The sequence below is a fragment of the Cricetulus griseus genome, chromosome 5 (genome assembly GCF_003668045.3).
Source record: "Cricetulus griseus strain 17A/GY chromosome 5, alternate assembly CriGri-PICRH-1.0, whole genome shotgun sequence".
In the NCBI taxonomy this organism is placed as follows: Eukaryota; Metazoa; Chordata; class Mammalia; order Rodentia; family Cricetidae; genus Cricetulus; species Cricetulus griseus.
In genome coordinates this window covers 169,023,959-169,049,259 of record NC_048598.1, presented here as the reverse complement: position 1 = coordinate 169,049,259, position 25,301 = coordinate 169,023,959, and the positions used below count along the sequence as shown (strand labels likewise).

Here is a 25,301-nt window from a genome sequence, read left to right as displayed (position 1 = left end):
GGGTATACACTGCTTGCATGGGCTTTGCAAATAATGCTTATTTTTCCAAATATTGAGCAGAAAGGGAGAGATGAGGGAATACTAAGTGTGTCTATGTGCAGGTTCGTATGCTCACCTGTGGTGAGCCCACCTCATGGAAAGTGTCTTTCAGGTTGCTGGCATCATCTCAGCTGGGATTGTAATGATTGCCATTGTTGCCCTAGGGAAGCTTCTGGAACCCTTGCAGAAGGTAAAACCCTGCTTTTCTGTGCATCAATTTCTCTTTACTAGACTGTTATCAGGCAAAGAGGGGGAGATTAGAAACCGACACATTGCCTTGACTAACACAGCCTTTGCTGTCTCTGTGCAGTCAGTCTTGGCAGCTGTTGTCATTGCCAACCTGAAAGGGATGTTCATGCAGGTGTGTGATGTCCCTCGGCTGTGGAAGCAGAATAAGACCGATGCTGTAAGTGACCACCACACAGCTTTCTTTAACTAGGGCTCAGTTCTGGCTGCTCCTAGCTCATCGCTATGTCCCATTTCCAAAGGCGAGTCTGAACTTTCAAAGCTCCAGAGCAGAATTAGAGTGGTGTAGAGAAGCCAAAGGCTTGATGTCTCGTATGTGTCAGTTTTGGATCTTTGAGATGACTTGTTTCCAGTCGCTTGACTGTTATCTGATGAGCTCATGTAATTTTTTTCATTTCCATTCCCCTCTAGGTTATCTGGGTGTTTACATGCGTAATGTCCATCATACTGGGGTTGGACCTGGGTTTGCTAGCTGGTCTTTTATTTGGACTACTGACTGTGGTTCTGAGAGTTCAGTTGTAAGTACAAAAAAACCAAAAAAAAAACCCCAACCCAACCCCCCCCAAAACAGGTATCTCATAGACAGCACAGCCTGAACTTTCCTAGGTTGTTTTCATAAACATATAGATACGACTTCTTTTTTTTTTTTTTTTAAGATTTTATTTATTTATTATGTTTACAGTCTTGTGCCTGCGTGCCAGGAGAGGGCACCAGATCTCATTCAACGTGGTTGTGTGCCACCATGTGGTTGCTGGGAATTGAACTCAGGACCTCTGGAAGAGCAGTCAGTGCTCTTAACCACTGAGCCATCTCTCCAGCCCGATACAACTTCTTTTTATAAAATTTTATATTGAATGAATGTATAATTTGTACACACAGTACTTTACAATGTTGGATAGCTCTTATCAGCCTTGTTCTACAGGTGAGAAAGTTTAAGCTCAGAAAAAATCTTTTTAAAGATTTTATTTATTTATTTATTTATTTATTTATTTATTATGTATACAGTTATCTGCATGCATGCACACCAGAAGAGGGCACCAGATCTCATTACAGATGGTTGTGAGCTACCATGTGGTTGCTGGGAATTGAACTCTGGTCCTCTGGAAGAACAGTCAGTGCTCTTAATCTCTAAGCCATCTCTCCAGCCCCTAAGCTCAGAAAATTTAAAGATCTTTCTTGGGTTTTTTTTTTTTGTTGTTGTTGTTGTTGTTTTTTTTTTTTTTTTTTTTTTGGTTTTTAGAGACAGGGTTTCTCAGTGTAGCTTTGGAGCCTATGCTGGCACTTGCTCTGGAGACCAGGCTGGCTCGAACTCACAGAGATCCGCCTGCCTCTGCCTCCCGAGTGCTGGGATTAAAGGTGTGCGCCACCAACACCCGGTTTAAAGATCTTTATTAATGCCTACAATTACCAATTGTCAGACTTAAATCCCAGGGCATCTCACCCCTAAATCTATGCCCTTACTCACATGTCCCACTCTGCTCTCCTTTGGCTGTGCTAAAGTGAAGACACACAGATCACCCAAAGACTGAACTTGCTTTGTTGAAATAATTTTTAAATTGGGTGAGTATTACAGGCATTGGGCACCAGGCACAGAAAGGGGCACCAGCACAGAACAAATCAGCTCCTCAATATGCTCTTACCTATTTTACTTTTTTTGAAGCTAGTAACTAATGCAGCTGGGAGCTTTAAAATGGTTATTACAGGCAGGATTCATTCAAATCTGACAAATGAGGCACATACCCAATTATGTGAAGTAAATAAGATTAGTTCATACGCTCAGTGGGAGCAGCCGGCTATGAGTCATATGGTGGAACCGCCTATGAGGGCAGGTGAGGCAAGCTGAAGGCAGGTTATCTGTGGTGGGGATGGTTTTGTTCTGACTTTGGTTTCAGTTATGTGTCCACCCGGACTTGGGGGAGCACAGCCCCACCCCCTTTAGTTTTTCCTCGACTTTGCAGACAGACATCTGGCTTCTTGGCATCATCAGCTTAGCATGGGCGGCCTCTCCTATCCTACCCACCAGCCCTCCTCCTCTTCCCTTTTCTACCCCACCCACCAGCCCTCCCCTCCCTCCCTCTCCTATCCCACACACTAGCCCTCTCTGCTCCCTCCCTCCCTCTCCTGGCATGGTGGTGCCTACCTGAAAGGCCTGTGGCTGTCTCTCTCACATGCTGGGAGCACAGGGTTCTGAAAGGGTCCATTACCTTCCAGAGGGCCCAGTTTGCTGCTAGGGAACAGTGAAGAAGCTGTCTGTGGTCGACACTGCCTCTTGTGCTGATTGTCCGTTTGTTTGTTTTGTTTTTAAGAGAAAGATTAACTTATGAGCTTTAACTTAAAAATGAGCTCAGTTGTTGTGAGCCAAGGGAAAACTTGGTGGTACGCTTTAGTTGCTGGTTTGGTAACCAGGATCCTACCCAATGAAAAGCAGTACCCTTCACAGTATTTAGTTTCCAGTAATTATAATGTTGATCCAGAGAGCACAATGCTGAACCGACCTCCGACAGACAGTCCTTCTGCAGGGGCTTAGTCCTTCTCCAGGGATTGCATTCAGCATATGTCACCAGTCATAGCTGAAGAAACATGGGTTTTATCTGATTGCACCAGGAACAGGAAATCAGCGGTCTGGTCAGCAGGCATGACTCGTTTCACCCAGACTGCCATTTCTAAAACAAGGACTAATCTGATCACTTGCAGACACCATACTCCATTAGGAGGTTGCAAAGTCACAAAGAAGTGGGAGGAGCCACAGATCCATATTTTAAAGAGGAAACCTGTGTGTCCTATTCTCAGCGGCTTCTCTAACTCCTCTCTGAACATCTTTTTATGAACTAATAAAACTAAGATAATAGTGCTGGCCATTCAGAGTTATGGTTGGGCTTCCAGGCGATTTAGCATGTGAGAAAGGTTGGCACTTCCCCATAATCATTATGCACAAGAAAGTGCTCATTATCTCCCAGCCATCAGAAGAGGCTCACAGTTACTTCCTCTTTCTTCAGTTCCACGCAAACACCAGCTGTTCATTTCAGAGTTAGATACAGGAAAATGTCATCTGCAATAAAGACAGAGTTCAAAACACCAGAATGATGTTCTCTTTCATAGCTGTTATCTCCTTTTAACTTTGTAGTTGAAAAAAGTGACTGTTGTAAAAAAAAAAAAAAAAAAATCCTGATGTCCATTTTCCTTCTTGCAGCCCATCATGGAACGGCCTTGGAAGTATCCCCAGCACAGACATCTATAGAAGTATCGCACATTACAAAAATGTAAGTGCCCTTGTGAGACGCTTGTCACAGGAGGGCTTGCTGTTGACTCCTTGAATACCAAGATTGAAGATACCAGATTTTTCTCTTAGCCTGCTAGGTGCAAGCCAAGATGTCTGTTGTGAAAGTTCATCAGCAAACTGGGAGTGCCTTTGGATTTAATGTGCCTTTCGTTATAAATTGAATACAGGAATTCTGACCATACTAGTTGAATGCTATTTTGGGGGGATGATCATGAGGGATTAAATATAACATGCAATTAGATTACTTCCAGGCATGTAATAAAAGCCACGTTTCTGTCTGGAATCCATAGCCTGTATGAAACAGCCTGAAGTCTCTGTTAGATTCCTTTATTCAGCTTTAACAAGAGGTCTTTCCAGCTCTCAATCACCAAAGTTTTATTTGGCATTTTTTAAATCACTGGAATTGAAAGAAATAATTAATATATGAACCAAGAAATGAAAGCAAAAAAACTGTGCATCACAATGGGAGTTGGGTGTGGCTCACAAGCAGAACTGTAGTAAAAGAGATGTACAGCTAGCTACACCACTCAATGCCAATGTTCAGCTTTGTGGCTTAGCAGGGAAACCTAGCCCAAGTTTGGGAGCTCCTGATTCTAAGCTCTGTCTTGGCAAGACTTTACCCACTCAGCCTCATGTTCTCATATGCAAGGGACAAACTGAGATGTCTGTGACTGCTTAAGACTGTGGGATTCACTTTTGGAGCAGCTACTCTGTGTTAGGATACAAACAAAAATCATGGTAGGGCAAAATTTCTGAAACCCCCCCCTCCCCCCACACTCACCAGATCCCTTTTGTCACCCCCACCCCACCCTGCGGCAAAGAATTTTAGCGAAATTAACTGTCAGTAGTGGAGGCTGGAGACCAGTCACATGGCCTGTAAAGCCACTTTCTTCATATGGGTAGCAGCCACCTACGAGATTCTGATTCTGACTCTGATTCCACAGCCTCTGATTCTGGGCATCTTCTTAGCCCATTGACCCCCATCTCAGAGGAGCCGGCCATGGTGTTGTCAACACCTGTGAGTGACTGTGCCACCCCTGCAGGTAGAACTTCAGCTGAGGATCTGAGGTGTCTTATTTAACCTCTCTCTCTCCCTCCCTCCCCCTCTTAATCCCCCCTCTTTGTCTTTCTCCCCCTCTCACCCTCCCTCTCTCCTCCTGTTTTAAAATGCCAGCTTGAAGAGCCTGAAGGAGTGAAGATTCTGAGATTTTCTAGTCCCATTTTTTATGGCAATGTTGATGGTTTTAAAAAATGTGTCAAGTCCACAGTAAGTATTTTATTCCTACAAGTTTTTTTTAAAAAAAACTTATTTTCAGATTTTACTTATTTATTGGGACCAACAAGGAATAAGGTCTTGGCTTGGTTCTCTGTGTGGGCATTAAAAATTATGTTGTGGCATGGTGTATGGCAATACATACCTGTAATCCCAACATTTAAGAGCTGAGGCAGGAGGATTACTGTAAATTTGAGGTCAGCCTGGTTTACATAATAAGTTATAGGTTAGCCAAGGTTACAGACTTAGACCTAGTCTTACAAAAGCAAAATACATAATGAACAAACAACTATGTCATAACATCTATGCTTCATACATATAACCTAAAAAATGGGAGGGAGGAGGCGAGGAGGGAAGGGGAAGGGGAAACGGACAGGGATTTGGAGCTGGCTCTGTGGCACGCAGGTAGGAAGCATAGAGGCAGAAGGCTAGGATTTGCTGAGTTCCAGAGGCTGTGTGAACAGGTTGCTCCAGCAGAGGCAGGTAAGAGAATCCAGCTGCTTTTCATAAATAGATACAGCTATTCAAAACAATACTGTGCCTTGAAGAATTTTTGTTGAAAAATAGTTTCGTTCATAAAATATGTAGTTTTGCTGGCATGTATTAGGTTTGTTTCTTTAAGAAATAGTTTTAACTGGTAAGAATATTTTCTGACAGAAGGAAGAAGTTTGCATCCTGTACTCCCATCAAATGGCTCATAAATACAAACAAATACAGTTCCAAGGGATCCTGGCATCCCTTCTGGCCCCCATGGGTACCGTGCACACAAGTACATCTACATACACATAAATACAATATTTTTGAAAATAAATTAATAAAAGAAGTTTTACTTGCAGACATTGGATGTCTTTTAGGTGTCTATTGCTGGGATAAAATACCATGGCCAAAAGCAACTTGGGGAGGAAAGGGTTTATGTCGCCTTAGAACTCTCAGGTTACTTTCATCAGCGAGGGAAGTCAGTGCAGGAACTGATGTAGAGGCCTTGGAGGACCGCTGCTTACTGGCTTGCTCTTCGTGGCTTTGTCAGATTGTTTTCTTACACAACTCAGGACTACTGGCCCGAGGTGGCACTGCCCACAGGGGTGGCTGGGTCCTCCCACATGAATTATTAATCAGGAAAATCACTGATAGATTTGTATACAGACCAGTCATAGGGAGATATTTTCTCAGTTGAGAGTCCCTCTTCCCAAGTGACTCTAGTCTGTGTCAAGTTGACATGAAACTCATCAACGAGTGGTGTGAGGAAGGGGTATGCTGGGTGTCTGGGAAGTGTGTTAGCTGAGAGAAGGAGAGCGTGGAGGAGCGGGCAGGGGTTGCCCTGCTCGAGTAAAGAGTCAGAAGCATCAGTGTGGTAAAGGGGTAGAAGGTTCTTGTCACCAGTGCTGTGCCTGCTTGGGACTTTCAGTTTGCCTCTGGGTGCTATATTCCTGTTTCCAGAGTAAATTAGCTCAAAGGGAAGCTAACAGACCCCCTCCCCACTAACAAAGTGGCTTAGTAACATCAAGAAAATACAGACTTAAAGATAAACAGTCCCCTGCCCCCGGTTTTGTCTTTTATACTGGCTTAGAGCCTTTAATCTGCTAGTCTTCCCTCCTCATCTCTAGTGGGGTGGGATGCCTGGCAGTGAAGAGGAGTCTACTGTCTTAGACCTCACTTTTTTTTTTTTTCTGACAGGATTTCTTTCAAAATAGTATCTTTTAAGAAATAGCCATTCTGGGGTCTGGAGAGATGGCTCAGCAGTTAGGAGCACTTACTGATCTTTGAAGAATCAGTAGGGGAGCTCACAACCAGCTGTCACTCCAGCTGCAAGGCATCTTTCACCCTCCTCGGGACTCCTTGGACATTGGCACTCACGTGCACATACCCCCCCCCCCACACACACACTAGCTAACAGTGAAGGAGAAACAGCCCCTCTGATAACAAATGCCATGAGACATTAAGAACCAGACATGCTAAGTGACTGACATTTATCTTCAAAGGTTGGATTTGATGCCATTAGAGTATATAATAAGAGGCTGAAAGCATTGAGGAGAATACAGAAACTCATCAAAAAAGGACAACTAAGGGCAACAAAGGTGAGGCAACATCTTTCTTTTCCTTCTAGGTCCTTTCTCTGATGAAAGCCGTTAGATGATCTAAAATTAAAGCCACTCTGTTTGGTATCCAAATGCACAGGGCAGATGACAAACAGATATCAAAGAACAAATGGTCTGTTCTGTAGGTTCCAGGGAAAGGTGGGTAAATGAAACCAGGAGAGCTCCATCAAAACAGTAGGCCCCATTCAAAATGAGCATCTGTACTCATTTTTAAACATTATTTTTACTGAGAACAAAATACAAATTCAATGCCAGAAAACTGCAATGGTAATTTCATGAACTTTCACAGTTTTTGCTGTGACTTTCCTGTATCTCTTGGGAAAGTCCCACAATCATCCAGAAATCCAAGTTCTTAGCGCCTCATTCTTCCATTTTCTTCTTAGAGAGCATCAAAACATAGAAGGCAGGAAAATCTACTCCTCAACACTGCATCCCCTTGCAATTTTGTTTTTCTAAATAGTTCATGCAGGACTTTTAAAAGGTTTGGGATGAGTTAATGAAAGGTGTTTTGTATTATTGACATTAAAGTTGGTGGTGTTTTCGTTGTTAGAATGGGATCATAACTGATGTTGGCTCTTCAAATAATGCTTTTGAACCTGATGAAGACATTGACGAGCCAGAGGAACTTGATATCCCAACCAAAGAAATTGAGATTCAAGTGGACTGGAACTCTGAACTCCCGGTTAAAGTGAATGTCCCCAAAGTGCCAATCCACAGCCTGGTGCTGGATTGTGGAGCCGTGTCTTTCCTGGATGTGGTCGGAGTGAGGTCACTTCGAATGGTGAGATTCTGGTTGTCTGTACGGCAGACTTGAGGTACAAGCAAGGATAAAGTGATGGAATGGGTCACTCAGCTGTGTGAAAGGGCTCTAAGTGAATTTTCTTCTCTCTTCTTCCTTCTCCCCTTCCTCCTTTTTGGCAATAGAGCATGAGCTCTGGAGTCAGGCTCTGTGAGGTGAGTCCTGCCTCCACTACCAAGAACAAGTTTCTTAGTCTGCCTGTGCCTTGGCTTCCTCTTTTGTAATATATATGTAATGATGGTATTTATTCCATAGGAACTCAGAAGAGTGTCTGGCACACAGACATCTCTTAGAAGATGTTAACACTTAGTATATTTTCTTTTTCTGAGAATGTAAATGGACCATGAAAACAAAGAAAAGTACAGTTTGTGTTAAGTGTTATATGCTACTTGTTGTGGAACAGCAATAGGACTGGACGAGCAGAGGCAGGCATTGTGAAGAAGCAAGGGAAGGCCTTGGGTCATACCCAGGAAGTCAGGGCAAGAGTGAGCAACATGCAGGACACAGGCATTCGCAGACCAAGAACAGTAGCAGAGGCTCAGTTTCATTCATTTGATGCTTTGATGTGTGCTAATTGTTCCACTGAGCAGAAGACTCATGTGTTGAGGCAGGCATGGTTGCCTGAGTAGAGAAGGCAAACAGTAAATACTAGCACAAACAACTGCAGTAGGTTCTCCAAATGACTTTAAATAGGGGTTATCCCAAGAGTCAAATTTAGATGAGGCTTCGGATAGGTATCAAGAGGGTCAGACAGAGAAGTCAGCAGGGTAAGGCACCAACATCAGATATATTTTTCAGGAAACAGTCTCCGGTCTAGTTTCAGCTTAGCTGAGGGCTACCACTGCAGGAGCAGAAACTGATTCCAGGGTCTGGGTGCTAGGTAGGTAAGTAATTACACTTGGCAAAATACTGTGAGAATATGCTGTGAGGTTCTGTTCTCTCAGCAGGTCTGTTAGCTCATTTGAGAACACATGCTGGCTCTTTGTTGTTTATCTCCCTCTGTGCAGTGAATCAGACACATTAGGGATTATACTGGCCAGTTGGTTTAATGACTTTGTAGAGTTCTAATGCCAGAGTATGTTCCACACTTGAATAGTTGCTTATGTTATAGTGACAATTGCTATTGCTCACAGGCTTAGGGTCTGGATTTGTTTTTTTTCTTAAATAAAACTTTTAATGGTCATTGTAAATTCACATTTAGTTTTGAGGGATATTAGAGGGATATATGGTATTAAAAAACTATGGTACAAAAGTGCAATCAAGATATTTGACACTGGTACATTTAAAACAAAGACCTGGATGTTTAGTGAGATTTTACTTTTTGATAAGTCTTATACTTTTTGTTCCAGTGAGTAAGAACTATTTGGGAGCCTAGCTACTTCCTGTTTCCTTTCTTCTACGAATATTTATTGAGTGCCCCTGTGTTGTGAATGGCTGGCTATCCTACAATGGATGCTGTTCTTTCCCTGTCTTTTTCAAAACAGGTCTTGCTATGTAATCCTTGAAATAAAGGATTCCTTGCATTACCTTCATGAGCTACCTTACTTGGTATGCAGTTTCTTAAGACACACACACATACATCTTTATATGCTGCATCATATCCAGCTGAAGATATCTGTGGGTTTCCAGCAATAAACTCTCCTCAAAGTCTTGACTAACCATAGAAATGTTGACATTTCTTCTGAGCAAATGTTTCAATATGGCTAAATTCTTTTCTATTTTTAGATTGTCAAAGAATTTCAGAGAATTGATGTGAATGTGTACTTTGCTTTGCTCCAAGGTAAATGCCTATGTGCACATCTATCTAACTTGCTCCACGTCTCCTCCCTTGGAATGTGAATATATGATGTCTGAAGGCCTTCTAAAAGTCAAACAAAATTAAAAGAAAACTATTTTGTATTGTAATACAGATGTCTAAGAAAATGCCATCTTAGTTACCTTTAAATATGTAGTTAATCACAATATTAAATAATTGTGTGCTATTTCCAAAACTTTTCATCACTACAAGCAACTCTGTACCGATTACAGTAGCTTAGAGTATTTTTGAGCTTGGAAAGAGATTTCTTCCAATTTGTGCCACAGAGCTGGCAAAGTATAGAAGAAACTTGTTTCCTGACAGTGGTGCTAGTGATTATGGGACCATTGTTTTGGGGATAGCAGAGGTGAGACAACTAAGATCTCTTGGAACAGGAGAAATACCATGGCTATGAGTCTCTGTGACTTGTCTGTATGTAGAGGACGGTGCCAGGGTTAGGGTAAGTTCTCTCAAAGAGCCTGAGATGGGGATTTATGCACAAGTATTTGAGGGAGTGTGGGACGGGGTGGTTATGCAAAGCCCCCCTTTATATCCTCATCTGTCAGTCAGTGGATACAGGTCAGGTATGTGGGGGTGCCCACCACCCCCAGCAGGCCTCTTCAAGTTAGACAGCTCCCTGTGGCCAGAGAAGGGTACAGCTGTGAGCCAGCAGCCAAGGTCACAGCAACTAGGGGATGGGAACATTGGATTGGCAAAAGGTTCACCAAGACAGACTGCAATGAACTGTGGGATAACCATTCTGTGTGTTGATGGCAAAGAAAGATAGCTATGTTAGAGCAGGGTCACAGTTTAGAAATGAGAAAACAGTGCAATGTGCTACCAAAAAATGGTATCATTTGATGTTACAAAATCCTCTTTCTAGCAACTAAGCATCCTTTTTTCCTTGCAGACGATGTGCTAGAAAAGATGGAACAGTGTGGGTTCTTTGATGACAACATTAGAAAGGACAGATTCTTTCTGACGGTTCATGATGCTATACTCTATCTGAAGAACCAAGTTAAATCCCGTGAGGGCCAGGATTCCCTTCTAGAGACGGTAAACATTTCACCTAACTCTAGTCTGAAAGCCAGCCTAACCTCTGGCTTGCAGGCCATCTGTTGAACTTCTAAGAGCCAGTTTCTCATCAGTGAAGTGGGGATAGAAACCATTTATTTCTGGGAAAACTGGAGGACTAAGGTAGTTTCTAGGAAGGTTCCTGGTTGTGTCCAAAACCAAGATGGCATTACCTGTGATGCTTTTTTAGAAGACAGTATTGCATTTCAGAGTTTCGTGATGTGTGTGCATAAATGTAATTGTATATTATACCAGTGGGGAATCCTTCATTTACAAAGTTAAGATTCAATTCATAAGAGCTTTTTGAAAAACAAAGATCAAAAAAATGAAGGACTGGGAAGACTGACCAATGGGCGAAGGCTTGATTGCTGTGCAAGTATAAGGGTCTGAGTCAGCCCCACAGCACCCATGCAAATAAGACAAATAAGCAAAACATCAGAAAAACAGGCTTGGTGGTATATGTGCCTGGGACCCCACTGTTCCGGTGTAGAAATAGGTGAATTCCAGGGCTCTGCCAGCCAGTATAGCAACAATGATTCCATGTTTAATCAGAGACCCTATGACAAAAAATAAGATGGAGAGCAACAAAGGAAAACACCCTGATATCAACCTTTGCAAGTACAGCCCTCCCATACAAACAAAACCATAAACAAATCTAGGTTCATTTTCTCCCACAAAATGTAAAACACTACAATTTACTATAAGCCTTATTTTGTCAGTTCTCCTTTCAAATAACAAAAAGAGGCAAACTTGCTTGGACTCCCTGCTTGGGCTTACAGGTAGGCCTAAATGGGAGCCGCATTTCTCATGATCCTTTCACAGGGAATTTGGGACACTGTAGCAGTTTCTTTCCTGTTTCTGTGATAAAAATATCACAACTAAGAGTTTATTTTTGCTTATGGTTCCAGAGGTCCAAAATGGCAGGGAAGGCATGGTACAGAGGCAAGAGCTGGAAGCTGGCTAGTCACATTTCATCCACTCACAGAAAGACAGGACAGGAGGTGGGGCAAGGCTATGAAACCTCAAAGCCTGCCCCCAGTGACATTCTTTCTCTAGCAAGGCTTCACCACCTGAAAGTTCCATAACCTCTCCAAACAGTGCTACCTACTAGGGACTAAATGTTCAAATACATGAACCTATGAGGGACATTTTCCAATGAAATCATCATCAACATTTATGAAAAACAACTATCCTTGTAACATAATCATATTGTATCACTTATGTTTTCTAAGGCTAAGATAAGCAGATCTTTTACTACAAATTAGAAGTTGGTATTGGAAGTAAAACAAATCTAGAAACTATTGCATTATTCTTTTTATCTGTCAGTACAGAGGATGCTCTACTAACATTCTTGGTGAACAGAGTGGCCCAAGCTATTGAAAGTGTCCACCTTAAATACACAAGTGTCCAGCCGGGCATTGGTGCCACACACCTTTAATCCCAGCACTCAGGAGGCAGAGGCAGGCGGATCTCTGTGAGTTTGAGGCCAGCCTGGTCTCCAGAGAGAGTGCCAGGATAGGCTCCAAAGCTACACAGAGAAACCCTGTCTCGAAAAAAAAAACCAAAAAAAAAAAAAAATACACAAGTGTCCACACCTACTAAAAAGAAAAGCTAGGGGCTGGAGAGATGGCTCAGTGATTGAGAGCACTGGCTACTCCTCCAAAGGACCCGGATTCAGTTTCTAGCATTCCCAAGGTGGCTTACAACCAACTGTAACTCCAGTTGAAGGAGATCTGATACCTTCTTCTGACCTCCGTGTGTACCAGACACACACTTGGCACACATACATATATGTAGACAAAACACACACACACACATAAGATAACTAAAACTTTCTTTTTTCATTAAAAAAGGGAAGCTACATGTAAGATGCTAATCTAAAATGCACCACCTTTGTTTCCTATCCCATTTAAAAATTTCTAACCCTAGATTAAAAACAAAGCTGGCTCATATAGCTTTTGAGGTCACACAGGAAAGCAGTTATGTGAATTGTTAGCACCCATTCTGATGTAAAATCTTAGACCACAAATGTGATGAAGCTATGAGAAGTGTGTCAGACTAGATTGATTCAGTCAGTGAGGTGCTGTGAGTGGCTGGCCTAGATTTTCACTTTCAGTCTCTGTTATCTAGAGGTGAGCAGAGCATTCCTGGCTCCAGTGAGACTGGGAACTTTGCCTGTCTCACAGAATCTACCATGAACCCTGATCCATCCTCTCCAGTGGTTTCCTTCCCTTCAGAAAGTCGCTTGTTCAGAAGGATATTTAGATGCACAGATAAGAGCCCCTTCCACCCTCTGATCTATTCTAAGATTTATCCTAGAATAGCCACAATCTGTAGCTATGATTCCCATCACATTAACACTGTTCATATAGGGTCTTGGCCTTCTAACTGACTTTCACATCAATAAAGGGCACAGGCTGTGAAATGAAAAGTAGAAAGCCAGTACTATAGGATGGCATTTTAGTTTTAGTATATATTTTATGTTGCTTTAGAAATATCCTTCTATTTGTCTATGAACAAGACAAATGCAAGTTGTATTGATGTCCTCTGTATAGATGATTAAACAATATATTACCTCTAAAAAGCAGAAATGTCCTAAACAGTCAACTCCTCCTCTAATAAAATTAAATTCCACTAAGTTAAAGTTGGGATCCTATATTGTCCTCAGTCACCAGTACATGGTGGTATAATCAAAGTGTGCTCAAAGCTGCACCAAGTGTTCTTAGCTTAGCTGTCAGAAGACAAGTAGTACTGACTGCCCGGTTGCGGATGTCTTGTTGAGAGGCACATACTTCAGAGGCAGAGAAGAGAGCTGTAAAAGGATTTTACACAGTGAAAACTGGACCAGTTTGAATGTAAAAAGCAAAGCAAAACAAAAAAAAAAAACCCAAAAAAACAATGGTAGAGGGACAATCCTAAGATGAGAACTATGAAAGAACATGAAATCAGAAGAGGACTCTGAAGTCTATAGACGACAGGTGACAGTAAACTGTTTTCAGTGGTGTGTGCTACATCGGATACTATTGTATTTCCAATAAATACTGTGCATGTTCTTTGTCAAGATCACTCTCATTCAAGACTGTAAAGATCCTCTTGGTCTGATGGAAGCAGAGAAGAATGAGGAAGAACTTGATGTTCAGGATGAGGTATGATCATTATCTTCTTATATAAAAAATAATTGGATTTAATATTGAACAAATGGAGTGAACAAGCAGTGAGTAGTTTAAGAGCCACCAAGGGAAAAATCCAAAAAGCGTCCTGAAAGGTATAGATAGCTCATAGGAGGAGAAGTGGGAAGAGGAAATTTACTCAAGGGTGACAAGGACTTGGGGAACTTTAGTCTCAGGCACAGAGATGACCAGTGACTGGTAGCCATAGGGCTAGTTCTGATTTTATATTGAACTCAAAACACACCTCTTCCTAGAGACTGGAGGCTTTGGGGAAAGGAAGGGGGGCAGGAGATTTCTAACTCAGGGCCTCAGCGCTTTCTCCACCTGATTGATGGCGGCTTACACACTTCCTCTTCACCAGGCTGAGGCTGCTTCAGGTGCTTGTGCCGTCACACTGTTCCTAGGAATGTTGACAGAACTTGGAGAATCTGAGTAAACTTCAGGGTTTTATATCTAAGCGAAATGAGAGCAACAATGGAAGATCAAGTCATTTTTGATCATGAAATTAGCAAAGGATATAAATAAAAATAACTTTGATACTTGATCTTAGCCAAAAGGCTAAGTAATTAAAAGAATTTTAACTTGAGGGCCGGGCATTGGTGGCACAGAGGCAGGCAGATCTCTGTGAGTTCAAGGCCAGCCTAATCTTCACTTAATTTAGATTCTCTGTGAAAATTTCCAGACACTGGCAACCAGTGACTTCCCAAAGGAAGTTTCCATGGATAGAAGTCCCTTTTAATTGTGCCTATGAAAGTGAACATGGTCTTTCTATAATAACCACCCAGCTATGCTTGCCCTGGTAGCACAGGCCTTCCCTTGGGCCAGGCCATTGCTTATTGATAGCATCTCTGCTTCCACCAGACTCCCAGAGCAGCTTTTTCTTTTCTTATGTCTTCATAGACGTGCAGTCTGCCAGTGTTTTACTGGCCAACAAGAGGACCTACAAGTAGTTAGGGTGCCATGGAAACCATGCAACCATGACCATTTTGAGCTCATGGAGATATTTAAAGAACATGTGTCTGTTTTTATTATAGGTACATCAAAATCTTGAGCTCTGCTGAACAAGAGTCAGACACATGCATTTTCACACAAACTATGATGGACCTGGGTTCTCCATTCATCCTTAGGCAATTGAGTTCTATCTCAAATGCAAGATCACATTCAGTTCTGTTAGGTTGCATTTTGGTCCACTTTATTAACAGTTTTAACTCTGTTTTGTAGACAAGTCTGATAAGCAAGCTATGATGGCTTTGCAGGTCCTGATGAAAAGTACTGGGTAACATTCAAACCTCTGTAAGAAAGTCAGGCAGATAATTTCATGGAAGAAAGTAATGTCAGAATGAACACCACAAGCCTGGTGTCTTGGCCCATCAGCTTAATAAGACTATGGAAGTCATAATTAAACCAAGAAATCCTTTAACCCTTGTAATTTATGACCCTATGAGGTCCTGGATTTGATTCCCAGCACAGAATAAATAGACACCTGTAATTCCAGTACTTTGCAAGTAGAGGCAAGAAAGATTAGAAGCTGAAGGGTATCTGCAGCTACATTTGGAGCTTGCGGCCAACCTGGGCTAGAGATTTTACCCCCAAGAAATAAATGGATGAATGAATAAATAAATAAACTTGAGTGGCTGCCGCACTGTGGAATAGATAGTTACTAATTTCCACATAGAAGGATCCGTTCAAGAAAGGTTGAGTCGGGTGTAGATTAGCAGAAAGGATATGTGATAGGTAGGGCTTTAGTTGGGGGGGGGTATTGGTAGGGGAGGAAGGGAGGGAGAAGGGAACTGGGATTGTCATGTAATTCAATCTTGTTTGTAATTCAAATAAAAAAAAATGATAAAAAAAAAGAACGATCCACTCAGCCATGGCCTCTAAGGTCATGAAGCATTGTAGCAGTTGAGATCTGAAACCAGAAAGGCCTGTGAGCTACTCCTGAATCAGTCAGCACAAACCTGTTTCATTTCAGTATCTAAATGTAAAATCGAGATGGCTAGACAGAGTGATGAAAATTGGAGGCTGCATGTGAAGAGTAGGGTTTTGGACTTAGTGTCTAATGAACAATGATAACTGCTTTACATAAATCCAATTAGAAGTATGATGAGAGCTGAAATTGTCTTCTCTCCTTTTTTTTTTTTTAATAACACATACCTGGGTAAAATCAAGCAACCAATACTAGAAAAACATATTTTAAAAAACGATAATGTACACCTAAAGAGAACTAAGTTGGTCAATATTTTGTTTCCCTTTTCTTTCACAGGCCATGCGTAGACTTGCTTCCTGAGAGTGGGTTCAGGAAGTCACTGTCAGCAAGGACTGCTAGACAGAACTTGGCCATCAGGTCGTTCTCCACAAGTGTTCTCTGCACTGACCACTTCTTCGTACTTAATCAGCCATCCTTTTACTGCTATGTTAAAAATATCTACATTTTTAAAAAAACTTCTTAGGCATTGCACAAGAAACACTGGTCATTTCTATGTCTTAATACAGAAAACACATAGCTTAGTTCTAAAGTATCCAAAAACCATGAGAATCATCCCTGAAAATCAGTAATGTCTGGGACCTAGTGACAGTGCTCAGTGCTGCTGGCACCATGACAGGTTTGTTGTGTCCACAGGGTATGCTCTATCCCTGTTAAGTTGTTAAATGTTGACCCAACAGCCTTTATGGGCAGGCAAGCCAGGAAGGGCTAATCACAAAGAAAGATGATGGATCCTGACTGACCTTGAAATCTGTGAACTAATGTACTCATTAATGAACTTAAAAAAATAAAACCAATAGTTGAAAAATAATTTTGTTTAGATTTATTTTGTAAATGAGTATTTTGTTCATATATATACACACACATATATATATACATATACATACACACACATATATATATATACATATACATACATACATATATATATATATATGTCTGTGCACCACATATGTTCCTTGTGCCCAAGAAGTCATAAAAGAGCATCAGATTTCCTGGGAATGGCATTATAAATGGTTGGGAGTTGCTATAAGGGTGCTGGGAATTGAATCCAGGTCCTCTGCAAGAGCAGCAAATGCTCTTAAGCACTGAGCCATCACTCCAATCCTATGATTTCTATTTTTAAAATGCAGCCTTAGCTTACTTTTTGTATATAAGTGCTCCTTGCATAATGGCAGATAAACTCTCTTCTACATAAGGTCTAAAATGAAAGCCAGGCATGTTGGTGCATACCTGTACTCCTAGGCCTTGAAGTGCTGAGGCAAGAGGACCGAGAGTTCATGGTCTGTTGTGCTACATAGTGATACCATATTTTTAAAATATCTAATATGGCTGGTGGTGGTGGTGCACGCCTTTAATCCCAGCACTTGAGGCAGAAAAACTTCTATGAGTTTGAGACCAGCCTGTTCTACAGAATGATTCCAGACTGTTAAACAGAGAAACCCTGTCTCAAAAACAAACAAACATTCTGAGCAGCATCATTAAAAACAGCTCTGATAAAGCACCATCACTACTATGTATCATAAAGCAGGTCCACATATGAGTGAGTACATATCATGTTTGTCTTTTTGTAATTGGGTTACCTTGCTCAGAATGGTTTCTTCAAGTTCCATCCATTTTCCTGCAAATTTCAAGATTCCATTGTTTTTTTCTGCTGAGTAGTACTCCATTGTGTAAATGGAGAATGGTTTCCTCCCAGATGATGACTGAGAAGCTAATTTAAAAAAAAAAAATGGTGCCAAGTACCACAAGAGTAACAGAACTGTGCTGTTTTCTGGGATTTTGTTTTTTACTTTTTTTTGTTGTTGTTTGTTTGTTTTGTTTTTGTTTTTTGTTTTTTTTTTTTAATGGAGAGTGCTGGATGTCTCTACAGTTTTGTTCAAATGACTGCAGAACCTGAAAAGCTGTTGCTGCTATTGATGCATAACATATTGCCATTATTGCTCTCTATATATATATATATATATATGCTAATTGAAACTCAAATATGTGATGAATCCAAGGTGTTTCAGAGAGTGCTCACCTGTGCATGCAAATTTGATTTCATCTTTAGTAAGTAGTAAAGTTATATGCTTGCCAAAAAAAAAAAATAAGTGACACACTGGAAGACAAATGTCACACAATTCCAATTTTATGTGTAACCTAGAAATGATGAACTTATGGTAACAGAGAGCAGAATTGTGGCTATTAGGCTTCAATGTGGGTCTTTTAACAATGGGGAAACGATTGGTTTAAGGATATAAAACTGCAGTTGGACAAGAGGAATGGACTCTGTGAAGTCTTGAGGTCTACTGAGAGCATGATAAATATGGTTGATAACAATATGCTATATTTTAAAAGTTGTGCATATTCTTTAAGTGTTCTCAAAACAAAAATGATGAATATGTGTGATATAACATGTTAATTGGTTTAATTTAGCCATGCCATTGTGAACATACTGTATTCTGTATCATAATTGTGCATGACTTTATTTATGAGCTAAATAAATGAATGGAAAACAAACAAACAAACAAACAAAGAACAACAATAAAAACAAACAAACAGACAAAACTAATATGAAGATAATTTTGGCCAAGCTCTTTTTGACAGAAGACCCTGGTGATGAGAAAAAGCTTTCCTCTATTTAATAGTACCCAGAGGAAAAGTCATAAAAGAAATTATTTTTTTGATTTTTTTTTTTCGAGGCAGGGTTTCTCTGTAGCTTTGGAGGCTGTCCTGGAGCTTGCTCTGTAAACCAGGCTGGTCTCGAACTCACTCTGCCTGAGGAGTGCTGGGATTAAAGGCGTGTGCCATCAACACCCTGCTTTTTTGAATTTTTTACATTCCAATCCCTGTTGCCCCTCCCTTCTCTCCCACTCTCCCCTCCTTCCCCATCCCACCTCCCATGTGGTCCTCAGAGAGGGTAAAGCCTTCTTTGGTAAGTCAACCAAGTCTGTCCCATCACCTCATTGAGTGAGGGGCCTCCCCTGCCCTCATGTCTAGGCTGAGCGAGGTATCTCTCCATATAGAATGGGCTCTACAAAGTCAGTTTGTGCTTTATAGTTAGATCTTGGTCCCACTGCCAGTGGCTTCATATACTGCCCAGGCCACTCCATTGTCACCTGTATTCTGGGGTCCTAGTTCAATTCTATGTCAGTTCCCCAGTTGACTGTGGAATCAGCTCTGGTCAGCTGATTCTGTGAGTTTTCCCATCATGGTCTTGACTCCTTTATTCATATTGTCGCTCCTCCCTCACTACCATTGTACTCCTAGAGTTTGGCCCAATGGTTAGTTATAGATCTCCACATCTGCTTCCATATATTTCTGGAAAAGGGATCTAGCTTCTCTAGGGTTGTGGATTGTAGGCTGACTATACTTTGCATTATGTCTGATATTCACTTACCAGTGAGTTCATACTGTATTTGTCTTTCTGGATCTGCATGAATTTTTTTGTAGTTCTGTCCATTTACTTGCAAATTAGAACTCTGTTGTGTAAACAAACCACATTTTCTTTATCCATTCTTCAGTTGAGGGACAGCTAGGTTGTTTCCAAGTTCTAGTTATTACAAATAATGCTGCTCTGAACATAGTTGAACAAATGTCCTTGTGGTGTGAGTGTTTCTCCTTTGGGTATATGCCCAACAGTGGTATTGCAGGATCTTGAGGTAGATTGATCTGTAGTTTTCTGAGAAATCATCATACTGATTTCCACAGCAGCTGCACCAGTTTGCACTCCCAGGATAGCCAAATCAACCTGTACAAAAAAGGAACTTCTGGAGTCATCACTATCCCTGACTTCAAGCTCTATTGTAGAGCTACAGTAATAAAAACAGCTTGGTATTGGCATAAAAACAGAGAGGTAAACCAATGGAATCAAATAGAAGACCCTGACATTAACCCACACATCTATGAACACCTGATTTCTGACAAAGAAGCTAAAAATATAAAATGGAAAAAAGAAAACGTTCAACAAACGGTACTGGCTGTCAACAGGTAGAAGAATGCAGATAGACAGATAGATCCATATCTATCACCATGCACAAAACTCAAGTCCAAATGGACCAAAGAACTCAATATAAATCCAACCAAACTGAACCTCATAGAACAGAAAGTGGAAAGTACCCTCGAACGAATTGGCACAGGAGACCACTGCCTAAAAATAATATCAACAGCACAGGTACTGAAAGCAACAATTATAAATAGGACCTCCTAAAACTGAGAGGCAGAGAGGCAGGACTGGTAGGAAAAAAAAAAAAAAACTTGAAAGGCAAAGGACACAGTCAACAAGACAAATGGCAGCCCACAGAATGGGAAAAGATCTTTACCTACCCCACATCTGACAGAGGGCTGATTTCCAAAATATACAAAGAACTCAAGAAACTAGACACCAAAATACCAAATAATCCAGTTAAAAAATGGGATACAGATCTAATCAGAGAATTCTCAACAGAAGAAACTCAAATGGCTGAAAGACATTTAAGGAATTGCTCAATATCCTTGGTCATCAGGGAAATGCAAATCAAAACAACTCTGAGATATCATCTTACACCAATCAGAATGACTAAGATAAAAAATACTGAGACAGTTTATGCTGGGGAGGATGTGGAGAAAGGGGAACACTCTTCCCATTGCTGGTGGGAGTGCAAACTTGTTTTGGAAATCAGTATGACAGTTTCTTAGAAAATTGGGAATAAATCTACCTCAAGACCCAGTAATACCACTTTTGGGTATATACCCAAAGGATGCACACTCATACCACAAGGACATTTGCCAAATTGTGTTCATAACAGCATTACTCATAATAGCCAGAACCTAGAATCAACCTAGATGCCCCTCAACTGAAGAATGGATAAGAAAAATTTACATGTACACAATAGAGTACTACTCAGCAGTAAAAAACACTGACATCTTGGAATTTGCAGGCAAATGAAAGGAACTAGAAAAAACATCCTGAGTGAGGTAACCCAGACCCAGAAAGACAAATATGGTATGTACTCACTCTTAAGTGGATATTAGGCATAAAACAAAGGATAACCAGCTTATAGTCCACAACCCCAGAGAAGTTAGGCAAACAGAGAGGACCTACATGAATTCTGCTAGGAAGGGGAAATAGACATGATCTCCTGAGCAAATCTGGAGCATGGGAGGGCATGGGGGTGTGGGAGGGGAGAGGAGAGTAAGAGAGGGGCAGGGGGACAAGAACATGAGGGGATGGGATGGTTGAGTTGGGGGAAGGACAGAGAGGGACAGCAAGGAAAGAAATATTCTGAGAGAAGGAGCCATTATGGGATTATTGAGAAACCTGGCACTAGGGAAATTCCCAGGAACACACAAGGATGACCTCAGATGAAACTCTAATCAATAGTGGAGAGGGTGCCTGAACTGGCCTGCCCCTGTAATCCCCAGATTGAGGACTGCTGTAATTGTCATCATAGAACCTTCATCTAGTAACTGATGGAAGCAGATGCAGAGACCCACAACTAACCAGTGGGTGGGACTCCTGGAGTCCAGTTGTAGAGAGAGAGGAGTGAAAATAAGCAAAGAGGTCAAGACCATGATGGGGAAACCCACAGAAACAGCTGACTCCAGACTGTCAGGTCGGGAACCTGCATAGGACAGAACTAGGCCCCCCTGAAAGCAGGTGACAGTGGGTGGCTTAGGAAGTTTGTGGGGACACTGGCATGATCTATCCCTAGTGCATGAACTGGCTTTTTGGAGCCCATTTCCTGTGTAGAGAGACCTTGCTCAGCCTAGACACAGGAAGGAGGACCCTCAACATGGTGATCAGACAGACTTTTTTGACTCCCCATGGGAGGCCTTACCCTCTTTGAGGAGCAAATCGGGGTGGGCTGAGGGGAAGTGAGGGAGAAGGAGAAGGGAACTGGGATTAGTATGTAAAAAAATATATTTAAAAAAGAGAAAGGTAGCAGAATGTGAGCCTGGGAACAAATAAGTGAGCAATGTTCCTTCATATCCTCCAAGGTCCTGGAGCTCCTGCCCTAGCCCCCCTTAACGACAGACTGGTACTTAGCCAAATAATCCCTTTTCTCCCAAGGTGCTTTTGATCAGTTTTATTATAGCATCAGGAAGCAGATCAACACAGTCTCTTTGAAAAGGTACTCTAGATGCAGGTAACCCTTGCCACATCACATCACCCTCAGACTCTTGGCTGAACAAGGACTGTTGGAGTTAAACTTCAGTCACCCTGGTAAATTGAACATTTAGTCTGAATGTAAGGACCCACAAAGCAGGAGCTCTACAAGGCTCTTCGGATGTGAGAGAAAATTATGAATCCTTAGCCTACCAGCCTCCCCAGTGGGACTTGGGTTGGCTTTTGTTGTAGAACAATGTCTTCAGCATAACAACCCTCTTCATCAGAACAACTTAACCACATGTAAACACCCCACAAAGTTGGATGTGTTGATTGCTGATGCTTCCAAACAGAAGGAGGTGAACCTTCACCTAAGATCTTGTTTACTTACTCCTGTTCTTCTGTGTTATTTGCATATAATTGTGTGAGGTGCTAGTGTATATAAGCTGCAAAAGGTTACCTGAAGTTGTGTGTGTGTGTGTGTGTGTGTGTGTGTGTGTGTGTGTGTGTGTGTGTGTGTGTGTGTGTGTATGTGTGTCGGGGTGCTCTTACAGTCCAAGCTAACCCAAACATAAAGGTTAGTCCAATTGGACTAGTCAATCACTGGATTAAGGGACTATTCCTTGGGAAGATCGATTCACCTAAAGCCAAGCTAAAGAGATGGGAGGAATAGTTATCCTTTTAATGACATAATATACTTTTTTGAGATAATGAACTTTTCCTTCACAGAAATCCTATGCCTGCTATAGTCGTTTATGGAGACATAGCCTTGTTAAGCATGTCTGCTTTTCTAAGTATTTACTTAGAAAAGTGTAACTTTCCCTTTTCCTTTTCCTCCTCCTAAGCATGCTTTCTCTGACACTGAAACTCCCCACACTCTTAATTATTAGGTGGTTTTCTATCCACCATCTGGCTTGGCCTCCATTACTGAACACACAATGCTTAATTCAAACTTCATGGTTTTCTCTCTTCCTCTTCATCATCTTCTCAGGACATCTGCTGAGATATAAGCTTGTCTGTCTTGGTGTTGTTGTGGGATATTTGTACACTGTGTGAAGATGTATTGCTGTGATTGGTGTAATAGAGAGCTGAATGGCAATAGCTGAGCGGGAGGTAGAGGCAGAGGCAGGACTTCCAGGCGAGAGGATGTGGGAGGAGATAACCAAGGCACAAAAGAGACGCCAAGGAGGAAGTTGAGCCTGCAGAATGAAAGAGAGGTAAAAAGTCATGTGGTAGAATGTAGATGAATAGAAGCAGGCTAATTGGCCGGGCGTTGGTGGCGCACGCCTTTAATCCCAGCACTCAGGAGGCAGAGGCAGACGGATCTCTGTGGGTTCGAGGCCAGCCTGGTCTCCAGAGTGAGTGCCAGGATAGGCTCCAAAGCTACACAGAGAAACCCTGTCTTGAAAAACCAAAAAAAAAAAAAAGAAGAAGCAGGTTAATTTAAGTTATAAGAGCTAGTTAGGAACAATCCTAAACTATACGTCAAGCTTTCATAATTAATAAATCTCCATGTCATTTTTTTTGTGAGCTGGCTGCCCAGAGAAAAATCCATCTACAGAGGTTTTTCTTATAAACACTGATAAAATTGCCCTCAAGCTTTCTTCTGAGTCAGTTCTTACATTCATTTACTAACAAGACTAGGAAAACTGAGAGAGGATCTCAACACCCTGGTAATGAATGGCACTCCATGGTTTCTGTTAGAGCAGGAAAGGTCGGGGGCACATTCAAGACTTGTGATCCCATGGCCTTTACTCTTAAGCTTCCAGCTGAGTCAGGGGAGGAAGTGGTGAGAAAGGCTGGAAGGTGCACAGGAGCTGGATAAAGAAGAGTCTCACATACTGAATTAAGGAGCTTGGATTTTAATCTCATCTGGTAAGAGATAAAGGCAAATGGTAGGTTACATTACCTGGCTAATCCAATCAGCTGACCTAGGTACCTAGAAATAGATTCAGAGGAAATTAAAGTGGAGATGAATGAGGCTTTTGTCTTTCTTTCTTTCTTTCTTTCTTTCTTTCTTTCTTTCTTTCTTTTTGTTCCCAAGTAAAGAGCAGAAGATGAAAGGAGAGAGACATAATTGCTTTTGTGATTTAGGATTAAAAGCCGGTTAAATTGATGTGATGGTTTCTATGGTTTATTCTTTCAGGATTTTAGTACTAAATTATATAAAATTATATGAAGCCTTATTTTATGATCAAGAAAAATGTACTATTTTAAAACATGGACGAGAGAGTAGACACTGGTTTTAGATTGTAGAGTTACTCTTTCCTTATAAGTGTGTGAGAGCTTACTTTTTGTGGTTTTACTTGCTCGTAAAAAAAGGAACATATAGTCTCTAAAACAAAGAAGAAATTGCTTAATATTTTTGTTTAAACCGGCTATTAAATGTCTGTGGCAAAATAACAAGCTTTAGTAAATGAGGTCTCTATGTTTCTGCTTCTTCCCAAGGAATTGAAGTGCTTGGAACTCTGGGAGTATGGTGTATGTGCTCTCCTCCACCCTGGTGGCTGGCCTATACAGACCGTCAGTCACACAGGGTGAGGAAGCTTGGCCCAAGGAGTTATTCTGGAGAAGTTGGAGATCAACTTTGTTTAAGAAGTCTACACTACTTTCCTTTTGTTTCATCAGCTTCTCCCTACCCTTTGTCCAGACACTAGATTTCCCATCAGTTCCTCGTTCATGTATTCATCAAACCTTTACTGTGTACTGACTTTATAACTGGCACAAAACTAGGGACTGGGCATCTAGTAAATAGTAAACAAAACAGATACACTCTCTGTTCTAATTAAGTTCATAGTTTAATGTGGGAAATGACTAACAGAGAAGCACACATACCAAGAAAAGCAGCATCCACAGGGGATTGGTTGCAGGATTTACAGGTGTGCACCATCATATCTGGCAGTACTCTACATTTCATGTCATTACAGTAACCAATACAGTATAGACTGTGTGATGGGTTACACTGCATTTTTAAGGAATACATAGATTGAATACAGATACAAGTTTTTTGTTTTTTTTGTTTTTTAATACAGGGTTTCTCTATATAATTTTGACTGTCCTGAAACTCTTGTAGACCAGGCTGGTCTCGAACTCACAGAGATCTACCTGTCTCTGCTTCCCGAGTGCTGGGATTAAAGGCATGCACCACCATCACCCGGCCCAAACATTAAAACCATTTTTAATTGACATAATTGTACATGTTTATAAGGTACAGTATATTTTAAAATATGTAAAGAATATATAGCAATCAGAACTTGGCAAATGGCATATACATCACTTCAAACATTGTTTCCTTGGGTTGAAAATGTTAAATTCCTTTCTGGACAGGCTGGTGGTTAGCTCAGTAGTCAATACATTGCATATACAAGGCCCTGGGTTTGACCTCCAGCACTGTAAAAAAAAAAAAAAAGCACACAATAAGTTCCCCCTGAGATAATATAATAAATTAATTGTTGTCAATAATACTACTGTGCAA

The 25,301-nt window shown here is 41.3% G+C and overlaps 1 protein-coding gene across 1 annotated transcript in view; it reads left to right on the top strand.

Annotated features, from left to right (window-relative positions):
- Positions 1-16,558, top strand: part of Slc26a4 (solute carrier family 26 member 4) — a 47,009-nt gene extending 30,451 nt beyond the window's left edge. The window contains exons 10-20 of the mRNA XM_035445882.1: positions 152-229; positions 350-445; positions 697-803; positions 3,476-3,545; positions 4,740-4,832; positions 6,818-6,913; positions 7,485-7,715; positions 9,459-9,513; positions 10,439-10,584; positions 13,665-13,748; positions 16,036-16,558. Coding sequence (XP_035301773.1) covers positions 152-229; positions 350-445; positions 697-803; positions 3,476-3,545; positions 4,740-4,832; positions 6,818-6,913; positions 7,485-7,715; positions 9,459-9,513; positions 10,439-10,584; positions 13,665-13,748; positions 16,036-16,059 — 1,080 coding nt within the window. The 3' untranslated portion in view covers positions 16,060-16,558. The remainder of the gene's footprint in view (positions 1-151; positions 230-349; positions 446-696; positions 804-3,475; positions 3,546-4,739; positions 4,833-6,817; positions 6,914-7,484; positions 7,716-9,458; positions 9,514-10,438; positions 10,585-13,664; positions 13,749-16,035) is intronic.
- Positions 16,559-25,301: the final 8,743 nt, after the last annotated feature.